Below are 12,350 nucleotides of genomic sequence, written 5' to 3'. Positions count from 1 at the left end.
TACGTGTAAAGTCGAAGAAACTGCCCCCATTGCATGGAGCCAAGGCCTAGCCAGAATGGCCGTGTAAGGTGAATACGCCCTGACTACTATGAAGTTAACCTGGACCTCTGTATCCTCCACCTGTATAGGCAGCCTAATCATCCCCCGTGGAATCACCTGTTTCCCATCAAAACCTACTAACGGGGAATCATACTTCTCCAAATCCTCTTCTTTTAACTTTAAGCCATTAAACAAGTCGGGATACATAATCTCTGCACCACTTCCATCATCCACCAAGACTCGTTTCACGTCATATCCCCCGATATGAATAGTTACTACCAATGCATCATCATGGGGTTGATACATTCCCTCCTTATCTTCCTCAGAAAAACCCAATACTGGCGTCGCCGAAAACCTCATTCTTTTAGCCAGTTGGTTGTTTCCCTCCATGACTTCGTTTCCAAAACTACTATGCACGGACATGATCTGAGAAGGATCCTTGGCTTCTCTTCTCGGTTGCGCCAAAATAACGTTAATGGTGCCTAAAGCTGGCTGAGGAATATTTCCACGATACATTCGCGTACCTTGATGTCCCACTTGCCCGTCCGGCCTAGACAAGAAATGATTGATCTTTCTCGCCTTGGCTAATTGGTTCAAATGGTCACGCAACGTCCGACACTCTTCTGTGGTATGTCCCCTGTCTTGATGATAATGACAATGAAGATTTTGATTTTTCGTAGATGCATTTCCACTCATCTTGTTAGGTGGTCTAAAGTATGGTTCATTTTGAATTTTCTTTAATATGTGATGTATAGACTCCTTGAACAGTGAATTAACCAAAGGAGTTTCAGCTGGCAATGGACGACTTGGAAGTCTTGCCTAGGCCGACTGCCTTGATACCCCATTCCTCGAAGATCTTTCTTCTCCGGATATAACTTCGCTTTTCCTTTGCTTTGAATCTGGTCCTCCTCCACCCGTTTATATTTGTCTATACGGTCCATAAGCTGACGCATGTCTACAGCTGCCTTCATTGTCAAGGACTTCCTCAATCCATGCTCCGTGGGAAGCCCCACCTTAAAAGTTCTTACAGTCACATTTTCAACATCTCCGTCAATTTCATTATACATTTCCCAATATCGATCAAAATAAGTTTTGAGCGTTTTTCCTTCCTTCATGGCCATAGACAGTAATGCATCCAAGGGTTTTGGGATCCTACTACAAGTTATGAACCGAGCCGCGAATGCCCTTGTCAACTCTTCAAAGGACTTTAGGGAACCTTCCGCCAAAGCATCAAACCACCGCATGGCCACTGGTCCCAGACTGGAAGAAAACACTCTGCACATCAGCGCTTCATTATTCGAATAGACTGCCATCTTTTGATTAAAATGACTAACGGGTTCTACAGGATCAGTCCTTCCATTATAAATAGTAAATATAGGTTGAGAAAATCTGTGGGGGAGTTTTGCCTTATTTATCCTGGCCCCGAAAGGAGATTTAGAAATTTGCCTCAAAGCTTTACCCATTGCATCATTCTCCTCACCTTGGTATGCCCCATTTTTACCTTGCGTCTCCTCCCACCTCTTTGTCCTAGCACCCGAAGAAGTACTCAAACGGGCCTTACTGTGCAGAGACTCAAATGCTGGAGGTTCCTTTCCTCCAGGTTTTTCTTCAGAACTATCACTGGAAGAGTAAGACGGGCTCTTCCTACCACGCTTCTTACCATCTACGCAGATAATCTATCTCAGACTGCATTTGCTGCAACACATCATCACGGGACATTTGCCTCTTAGTCGATGATCGTTGCCCAGCCACTTGATCACTATGATATGATTCCACCACCACACTTGGGGTGTGTTTCTTTCCAACTCCCCGCTGCATATTTATGGTTAGGTTTCTCCTTTGTGAACCTACTGATTCTTCCCTTTCTTGATGTGCCTCCGCCATTCACCTTTAAACTAGAACGCCCCACTTTATTGTTCCCACAGACGGCGCCAATTGTAAGGACCAAAAATCACGTAAAAGACTTTACAACAACAACAACAACAACGTTTTATGACTAAAGATCCTAAAACAATGAATTTGTAGAGAGAATAGTAACAACAAAGTTTTAGACGTCCTGTCTCCCCCCTTCCTGTGTCTCTCCTCTCTTATTTATACTCTTTGCCCTTAATATCTCAGCCCTACACCTCTCATCTACTCAATCCCCTTTACTGGCACTTGTCCATTCTCTTGTAGTCGGTAATGTAGAGAAGTTTTAGCTCTGTGCTTTGTACTGTTCAAGTCATTTCTACATTAATGCAACGGATAAAGCTGGTACTCCCTATTCAATGCGGCCAAAATGGTTGGTGCAGAACATTCAATGCAACGTTCATAATTATCCAACCCAATATACCCCATACATCATCAATCTACCTTTCGTCCTTTGCCAGGCCATCCCACTTTATCCTCGGGACCCTGACTTTTATTCTCCTTTACTCCTTATGCCTTCCAGTATGTCTTCGGATCTTTAGATCTTTGGGTCCTCGAGTCCTCGGCTCTTCGGGTCCTCATAGGCTCTTTGGTCGAACAATTTGTCCCATTTGATCAAGTGAAGACGTGCCATTCATATTATTTTCCTTTTCCTTTTCCTCTTCTTTGAATATGTAGAATTGTAGATAATAGGATAGAGGAAGAGGAGATTTAAACCATAAACATGGGGCACCATAAATAATGTCACTATTATTAGCCTATCATTTAAATTCCTTCATGTTTTCTTTCTAATTATGATATGTTATTATTTTTTGTATAAACGAATATCGCCCTAAAATGTTTTGTTTATGCTTGTTTAGATTGGCTTCATAGTGTTCTTGTTAAAAAAGAAAAAAAAAATGGCATTATAGAATATCCTCCTTACAATCATCCTCCGTTAAATTAGACCATATAAATATTCTTTATGTATCATCTAAGTAAAGTGATAAAACCTACTAAAAAAAAGAATAGTGATAAAAAAAAATGGATTGAAGATTTGGAATTCACACCATTCTAGCATAACAGTCACTCCATCCAGTATATGTTGTGATTCAAAGCTAAATAATTAAGAAGAATGAGAAAAGTAGATGAAAGCGTAATATATATAACACAATGTTGGTTTTAGTGATGATGTTTTTTAGAAAATAAGTTATTTTTCAAAAAAAAAAATTTATTTTCTATAAAAGTATCTCATTCAAAGCTAAATATTATAACTTTTCTTATTTAACTTGTTGTAAGATAAAATTATTTTCCAAAAAAAAAATAGTGGAAAACAATCTCTAAAAATAAATAATATTTTTTTATGTTGACTAAAAATAGTTTTCTTTGACTCATTTTTTTTATGCTATCAAACACTAAAAACTACATAAAATTTTTACACAAAGTTTTCTATCTAAACAAACAGAGTGTAAGCAAAATAACTTAGACACTTATAAATATTTATAATTTAATTAGCTATAAATAAAAGATGTTGTAGAATTGTTAGTCTAGCTTGGCATTCCTTAAATGTTTCAAATTATGTTGTGTGGATGGAGAAGGTTCCCCCTAATTTTTCTTCTGTTCTTTAGGCTGATATATTTGTGTTTTTCTTTAATAAAGTTCTAAGTTTTTCTTCTCCAAAAAAAATAATAATAATAAATAAAAACATCTAATTTAAAATATGTCTTTGATCCAATAATGACGAATGCTAAGGGTTTTTTACTCTTATTTTTTGTTTTTAAAAATAATATTCTATTTTTGAGACTGAAAAACTTGTTTAGCAACCCAAAATAGACAGAAAACAAAAATTGTTCTCAAAACTCAATTTGTAAAAGAAATTAAAAATTTGTAAAAGACTGTTTTCAATTTCTAATTTTTAAAAGTCAATGAAAACACGCATTTAATTTAATGAATTTGTCTCATTTAATGATTTAGCATTAGAGTTCCCTAATAACAACATATTCTTGTATTTTTTATTCTTTTCTTCAAAAAACTCTTCTTTTTTTTTTTAATTTCGACTAACCAAACATGTTTTTTATTTGAAAATTACAAGAAAATTGTTTTTTCTTTATATTCCAAAAAAAAAATTTTGAAAATAGAAAAAAAAAACAGTTACCAAACATAACCTAAGAAGTTGTCAATTAAAAAACTTCAAAAATATTAATCTTATATTTTAATAGTGCATTCACAACATATCGTTTATTAAGAGAGGTAAATATAAACCTCATTAATCAATAATACGGTAAAGGAAAAAATTGAGCTCCAAACAAATTATAATTTGAGGCTATTTATTTTAACCTATTAGAGCATCTCATCAAGTTTCTAAAAAAAAAAAAAAAAATTACAGGGTAAAAAACTATTTTATTTATTTTATTAACTCACTTTACAATATATATTATTTTTTACACTCTAAAAAACATATTTCTCTCTTGTTTCCCATCTCTCTCTTCTTAACCAACAACAAAATATGATATTTTCCTATATTTAAGAACCTACAGTTTATAGTTACTAAAAACTTTTTTAGCTACAGCCACCTGGGTAAATGTGGTTTTGGGGATAGTGAGTAGATCTAAAATAGTAATTTGGGGAGGGTTTAATTTTATGCCCTCTCAATGCTAAGCACTTAGTTGGCAAAACTAATTATGTGTATTAATTAATCTAATAAGACAAAACTAAACCTTCATTTTTTTTCCCAGAAGGTAAATGAAACCTTTTTTTACATCTCCAGATTTACAACAGAGAGAGAGAGAGAGAGAGAGAGAGAGAGAGCTGTAAAAAACCTTTAAACCAACCAACCACCAGCGGCCCCACCCCAAAACAACGGCTCCATTTCTTTATTACTTCACCAAACGCCCAACTGAAAAAACAACCATTAAAAAATTAAAAATGTATAAATACCTACTACTACTATTTGACTTAGCCCTTGTTTTCCCGCGTCATACCCACCACCATTTATACCTTCCTCTTCCCTAACTCCATACCCTCTCTCTCTCTCTCTCTCTCCTCTCCTATTCCTTGCTTGCATGTTCTACCAAAGTAGACCCATTCTATTTCAAACCCACCAAAATATTCAATAAACCAAACCAAACCAAACCAATTCAAATCTCTTCCCATTCTCACATGCCTTTCTCTCAACCATGTCTTTCCTCTCCTTCCTCCTCCTCCTCCTATTTTCCTTCCTCCCTCTCTCACTCTCCCAACAACAACCTCCACCTCCTAAAGGTAATAATAATAGTTCAACTGACACGTTCTGATATTTTTAACGGAGACATTCAGGGTTCAAATTATGGAGAATTGTAACTACTTTTTTTGTTTTTGTTTTTTTTTTTTTCAGGTATTTCGATTAACTGTGGGGCCACCAAGAAGTTGACAATTAACGGTCGAGAATGGTTACCGGACGCCGGTTTCGTGTCCGGTGGTACCTCGAAAAACCTGACGATCCCGGTAACCGTTCCTACGCTCGCCACCGTCCGATCGTTTCCTCTACGTTTTCGCACCAAATACTGCTTCGTCGTCGAGGTTTACCGCACCGCGAAGTACTTAATCCGAACCACCTACTTCTACGGAGGAGTCAACGCCGGGCAGGGGTCTCCGCCGGTGTTCGATCAGATGGTGGACGGGACTTTCTGGAGCGTGGTGAATACCACCGGGGATTACGCGAACGGCGAGGCGTCGTATTACGAGGGCGTCTTCGTCGCGCAGGGAAAGACGATGAGTTTGTGTATTGGTTCCAATACGTATACGGATTCGGACCCGTTCATTTCGGCTTTGGAGTTTTTGATAGTCGGGGATTCGCTCTATAATACCACGGATTTTGACAATTTTAGTCTCAGCTTGGTTGCGAGGAACAGTTTTGGATATTCTGGGCCAATTATTCAGTATGTGAAAGAAAACCTTTAATTTGTGATTCATGTGCTTGGTTCTGTTTTAATTAGCATTTTTTTTTATGAGATATCAGTTCTAGAATTATTTTTTTTTCTTTTTTTGTGTGGATAAATTTGATAATTAGGAAGTGATAGTCGAACTACAAGACTCGTTACATAAGTTCTAGCAATTATGTCACTAGCACTATTGATAAGAGGAAGAAAGTAGATTTTTTTAAGTCAGGAAAAGAGGAGTTTGAACCCTAGGCGAAAACCAGGAAGTGATAGTTGAACTATGAGACTCATGACATAAGTTCTAGCACTATTGATATAGGAAAAAACTAGAGTTTTTTTTTTTTAAGTCAGGAAAAGAGAAGTTTGAACCCTAGGCGAAAACAGGAAACCAGGAAGTGATAGGAAGTGATAGTTGAACTACGAGACCTACGAGATTCATGACATAAGTTCTAGCCCTATTGATATAGGAAGAAAGTAGAGTTTTTTTTTTTTTTAGTATATAGAGTTTTAACTAAAAAGCTATTTAGCCATTTGAGGGTTTTAAAGTTCTGGATTTTATAAAGCATGAACATTGAAATGTAGAGCTTTTCATAAAGCACCCAATTTTAATGTTAATCTTAAAGTTGAAATCAATTTTAGGGAAGTCCCATTAAAGCTATTTAGTGAAATTGTCAAACGTTTAGGCTCTTTAAAATCAATTTGACACCTCTTCAAAAGGAGAACTAGAGAAGCCATTTGTATATGTCAAATAATAATTAAAAACGGTGAATTGTGGAGCTTTTCCCTAAAGGCTCCAAGTTTCAGCTTTAGCCTTAATGCTGAAAAAAAAGAAGCTTTAAGGACATTTTAATCTCTTTAGCGAGATTGTCAAACTTTTGGTAATGTAAGCTAAAAGAGTGTTAACCACTTAAAGTACTTTTGAACCCCTCTTAAAGCAAAAATGGACAGGCCTAATATCTCTTCATTTAGCAGATAATTTGTTATGTCTGCAAAGAAGTGACAATTCAAAACTAGCAACTCATGAACTGGATATGGTGCTTATTTAACTTTTAGGTTGTCAATTCATTTGTTCAGTTTTGCTTGCGTATTCTTTATCATCTTATGCTTAAGTGTGATAATTTGGTATTGCCAGGTATCCTGATGATCGATTTGATCGGTTTTGGGAGCCATCAGGAGATAATGATTCTACAGTATCAAAAAACAGAAATATATCTGTTTCTGGTTTCTGGAACGTTCCTCCTCTAAAAGTATTTGAGACAGCTCTGACGACTACCAAAGTACAACCCCTGGTGTTGAATTGGCCTCCAGCATCCCTTTCAAACTCAAAATACTACATTGCTCTATACTTTGCAGACGACCGTAATTCGAGCTCAAGGGTGTTTAACATAAGCATAAATGATGTGCCATATTACCCTAATTTGAATGTCACTCCAGCAGGTGCTTGTGTCTTTGCAACCCGGTGGCCTCTTCGTGGTCCTACAAAGATAACTTTGACCCCTGCTGTGGGTTCAGACATTGGTCCTCTGATAAATGCTGGAGAGATTTTTAAAGTGCTAGATCTTGGGGGAAGAACTGCTACTCGAGATGGTATGTTTACTTCCAAATAGCATCTTTTATAAAGGCAACGAAACTGGATTAATTTCTAGTCAGTAGTCTGGTTATTTCATTGATGAGCCCAGCTAAACATACATGGCCAAACAAAGATATAGGAAAGTGTGTTTTGTAATTGATGTTAAAAAAATAAGTGGGAAAAATAGTTTAATCATATTCTCTGCATTACACTGGATGGCATTTTTTAGTTATGCCAGAGCCATTGGCTGTGGCTCACCTAAGCAGTGTCATATCAAGTTAGTGGTACAGAAAATTAATCTGGCCTAAATAACAGCTTCCTTTGAGACAAGTGAAATGTGTTTGACCATAAGGTGCTTGGTTGATTCCTCTCTCATAACACAACCTCTTTAAACATTGTTCAGTACACTTCATATTGAGGATTTTCAATTACATGATTTTTTAAAAGGGGAACTGTATTTCTTTTCACAGTTATTGGTTTGTTAAAAGTAAAACTTAGTCTCAAGAATCCTCCACTTGGCTGGAATGGTGATCCTTGCATGCCCCGCCAGTATTCTTGGAGTGGCATTACTTGCTCTGATGGTCCCCGGATCCGTGTGATCTCCTTGTAAGTGAGACTTGACTTGCTGTCTCACAATAATTTGTATAGTTTCTTTTGTATCCCTTAAGAGGCTTACCATTTTCTATTGTCTCCAGAAACCTGACAAGCATGGGCCTCTCAGGATCACTGTCTCCTAGCATTGTCAATATGACGGCATTGACTAACATGTAGGTTTTCAGTTACAAATTTTTTGATTAATGAAATTGAGAGGTATGGATTTGATGATTGACGATTTAATGCTATTAACAGATGGCTTGGGAATAACAGTTTGACTGGACCTATTCCTGATCTCAGTTCATTGAAGATGCTAGAGACATTGTAAGTTGTGGGGGTTTGGGTTATTTTTTATTTAATCTCTGCCTATTGTCATTTGTGATTGAGCTCATAATTGCATATAAAATTATTGCCACTTGAGCCTCATCTGTAAGATATCATGTACTTCATTCTCAGTTCATTGAAGAAATTCAATTTCCTCTGTCAGTTGCTTATGTTATAACTATTCTGTTGTGTGGATTGTATTATCTGAATTCTTAGAACCTGAGCCCTTTTCATGTGATTATTTATTTAGAAATTTTGTTTCTTTTCTCTAATTCAATACTATTTTCCTTTAAGGCATTTGGAAGACAATCAATTTAGTGGATCTATTCCGTCATCACTTGGGGACATTAAAGGCTTGCGTGAACTGTAAGTTTTATTCTGCAATATATTTTGCTTTTCCCTCTCCTAATCAGTGCATGCATGATAGTTTTTGTTGATTTACCGTATATTGCATAGTACTTTCAGTGCTTCTCTTCTGTGATGGATGTAGTTCCATCCAAATCATGTTAAAACAGTGTACTTATAATTGTTCTGCTCCTACATATCAAATTTATGAACTTATGATCACCATTACAAAGTCCTAGGAAGTATTGTGAGAAAACTTTCTAGGAGAACTAACTTTGATCAGATTGAGTATCACTTATCAACAACATCAACATCAATATCTTTAAACTCTTTTTTTTTTTTTTTTTTGCAATGATATGAGAGAGATTTATTATCTACTGGCATATCTTATTCCTGCTTTTTTTTTGGGGGGGGGGGGGGGAGGGGGATAATAAATTACAAGATTTGGAACGAATCTATCATTAAGTTAGTTTTGGTTAGATAGAAGGATGGTGAACTATTCTAATTCTCATTTTCTTTGGTACTTTGACCTATATCTACTTAAACTGAACAAAGCCTTCACTCCAATTAATTTGGATCAGCTCTGTCTATCTTCCATTAACCCAACTATCCATGATCTATATATCAATTCACTCTAAAGTATACTGTAATCTTACAACTCAACTATACACAAGTCAAAAAGCCTTAAGTCTCAACTAATTGGGATCAGCTATATAGATCCTTCTTCTTCTTCTTCTTTTTCTGATTAATTGAGCTCGTATTAAAGTTGGTATTGCTTTTTGCATCTTTACTGATCATATTGTTTCGAAGTGCTTCCACCCACATCATTCCCACACCTCTTATTATGTTCTTTGGTTTCTTAAAGAGAGAGAGAGAGAGAGAGAGAGAGAGAGAGGACTTTGAAAGTTTGAAAGCACAATCTTGGTGATCCTTTGGGCCCATCGTAGCCCTAACTGGCCCAAGCCCATATAGATCACCCTTTTTACTCGATAGGAGCTCATACTTTGTATTTCCTTTTTGATGCCTTCCACCATGGTACATCTAACAGCACACTGAAGAGATCTCCTATCAATGTCAGTGTCAGATTCATCTATTTCCTCTGAGGCTTTGAGTGGCAGTATAGACAACACTTAGAAGCATTGTATTTTTGTTAGTGAGGGTTGGTGAAACTTGGGATTTTCTTTTGTTTTCTTATCTGACTCTTAGATTCAATTTGCTAGCAATTATAGATATAATATGGTGGCTGTCCCCAGATCTCCACTACACTGTACGAGAGAGCACCCTTGTCAACTTGTTGGGACTTGGAAAACAACTAGAATACCCCTTTCAGTTCAAAATAATGGGATTGAATAACCTATACTTATAGGTTGTTATTGAGCACTGGATTGCCCAAGGAATTGCTGCTTAAAAATTTAACTTTATTCATGGAATGGAGTATGTTTATATAGGCTTTCAACGGAACTAAAGGTGCTTCTGTCCACTAATATACATACTTGCAATATCTCTGACCATTTGCTTTTAGCCAAGTGGCCTGAGTATATATATTATAATTTACTAAATATGAGCCGAGAAAGGAGGGATACTAGAAGCCTTGAGGGTCCTAAGGAATCCAAAACCCAATTGTTCCCTTGTTGGATCTGACCTTAAATCATTGGTTTTCCCTTTCATTTTAGTATGTCAGTTTACACAAAAAAGATGGGATTAAAAAATCTTGGTTGAGTTTTGTAGTTTTAGGTTGGAGTACTGGTATGTTTGAAATGATAACTTAGAATAGGTCTTTGTTTAATTGGAATTGAGACAGTTTCATTGTATGAGATCTGTAACTTACGTTACAAACGAGTGACAAAATAAAATAAAATAATGATGGAAAGTCTAAGGAAAAAATATTGTATATGACTATATGTTCCATATTGAAATATGGTAATTTTATTCCTAATTACATATATAATATATAGAATCTCCTCTTACCCATTAATTGGCTATCAGATAACCTTCTACATGTATTTTAATCACATGACTTTTAAGTAATTTAACTAAGACGCATGACTTCTAAATAGGTAAGTACACGTGAATACTCATTTGAATCACCATGTATTGGGTTGAATAAACTTTCCTCCAAATCAATTTAGAGGAAAATTCTATCCTAATACAGACATGTGTGCGCGTGTGTGTGTTCTCGTGTGATTATATATATATATATATATATATATATATATATATATATATTAAGAAGATTGGACCCTGGAACTTGATCTACTTCACATGATTTATTTCACCCATATCAGAATGAGAACTGACAATCGCAACTAAAACATTTGCTTTTTTTTATTGCGCTGTAAATTACATCTGGATACTGTAGGATTTCCATGTTTGATCTGTCTTATTTGTTGGAGGGTGGCAATCACATTTTATCTCATGGTCTGTGCTTTGTATGATTGAGCAATTCCCTTGTTTACTGACATGGAATAAATAATCATTAGCTCACATTATTATTAATGCTACCAGATGTAAATTTTCACCTTTATATTTTAAAACTAAATTTCAATCAATTATTATGCTAATTTATTCTTTAATTTCTGGAAGATTTTTCATATATGATTCTGACACTGACATTATATGAAAACACTGTTAGACATTGATTTGATTCCTTCTTCTTTTTTTTGGTCTTTATATTAATGTTCAATTAAAAAAATGTGGCAACTCTAATTATTGATGCACCTGACCTAGTTCCTGTCTTTCAGTTTCTTACAGAACAATAATCTGACTGGTACAGTTCCAAATAACCTTAAAGATAAACCTGGACTGAACCTTAGGTAAGTTTGAACATCCTCTGGTGTTATTATCCATATCTTATCCACCGCCATTTATGCTGATTGTTTAAATTTGATTATTAGGACTTCTGGAAATAATTTTGGATCTCCCCCACCTTCTTGAGCAAGTATGTGTATGGATCCAATGGTAGAGGTGACTTGGCTGCTTTCTCAAGAAACTTGATTCAGATCATTCATTTGTATATAGATACATTCCGTAAAAGAGCTGTGTCACATTTTGTTTTACAAATTTTGCTGGAAGTTCTTTATTGCAAGCTCTCCAACTGTAAAATTGAAAGTTCTGCATACTTTGACATCTGTAGCTGGGAGCTCTTCAAAGCAATTTGAATACTCGAAATGTTGTTCATAGTCAGTCAGTCTGATTCCTTTTTTCTCAGTAGGATTGGATCGTGCATTCAAAATTAATGTAATTGTCCATATAGTCATTTCTTATTCTTTTAGATATACTTTTTCTTGTTCTGATAGTGTATTATGAGCTATTCTTCTTCTTTTTCCCTCTCCCCCGTGGGTGTACCGTGTACAATGAATACTGTTCATTTTTGTACCTACTAAAAAAATTATTTCATTTTTTATATAACGTGGTTTGGTTCTATATATGCCTTCATTTTCAAGTATAGCTGACTATTTTCTCAATTGCTTCGGTTGTCACTTGGTTGTTAGTTGTTAGTTGTCACCTTTGGCATCTAACTTTCATATTTGTGGGTCGTTGGGGGTGTTTTTGATGTTCATATCCCTGAATTGTTCCAACTTTACTGAATGTCCCTAAAGGGGCATTTGACATTAATGCCTCAAACCCTTCCAGTTTCAGATCCGGCATTTAAAAAAGTAGGGAGTTACTATGAT

At 35.8% G+C, this 12,350-nt stretch overlaps 1 protein-coding gene across 1 annotated transcript; it reads left to right on the top strand.

Moving 5' to 3' along the window:
• The first annotated feature begins 4,890 nt into the window (after nt 1-4,890).
• Nucleotides 4,891-12,099, top strand: LOC142623422 (putative LRR receptor-like serine/threonine-protein kinase At1g67720). Its single transcript, XM_075796832.1, has 9 exons — nt 4,891-5,187; nt 5,300-5,843; nt 6,976-7,430; nt 7,884-8,019; nt 8,109-8,180; nt 8,263-8,331; nt 8,626-8,697; nt 11,418-11,489; nt 11,571-12,099. The coding sequence occupies exons 1-9, from the start codon at nt 5,103-5,105 to the stop codon at nt 11,608-11,610; spliced, it is 1,545 nt and encodes a 514-aa protein (XP_075652947.1). The 5' UTR covers nt 4,891-5,102; the 3' UTR covers nt 11,611-12,099.
• The last annotated feature ends 251 nt before the right edge of the window (nt 12,100-12,350 follow it).

This window comes from Castanea sativa, chromosome 2 (assembly GCF_040712315.1).
Source record: "Castanea sativa cultivar Marrone di Chiusa Pesio chromosome 2, ASM4071231v1".
Classification (NCBI taxonomy): domain Eukaryota; kingdom Viridiplantae; phylum Streptophyta; class Magnoliopsida; order Fagales; family Fagaceae; genus Castanea; species Castanea sativa.
This window is presented reverse-complemented; position numbering and strand designations above follow the sequence as displayed.

What these genes read in the sequence shown, in the direction of transcription:
- LOC142623422 (XM_075796832.1), top strand. Translation starts at nt 5,103, where the DNA reads ATGTCTTTCCTCTCCTTCCTCCTCCTCCTCCTATTTTCCTTCCTCCCT. An exon ending in ACAACCTCCACCTCCTAAAG is followed by an intron (nt 5,188 to 5,299) that starts GTAATAATAATA and finishes TTTTTTTTTCAG; the next exon opens with GTATTTCGATTAACTGTGGG. An exon ending in ATTAAAGGCTTGCGTGAACT is followed by an intron (nt 8,698 to 11,417) that starts GTAAGTTTTATT and finishes CCTGTCTTTCAG; the next exon opens with TTTCTTACAGAACAATAATC.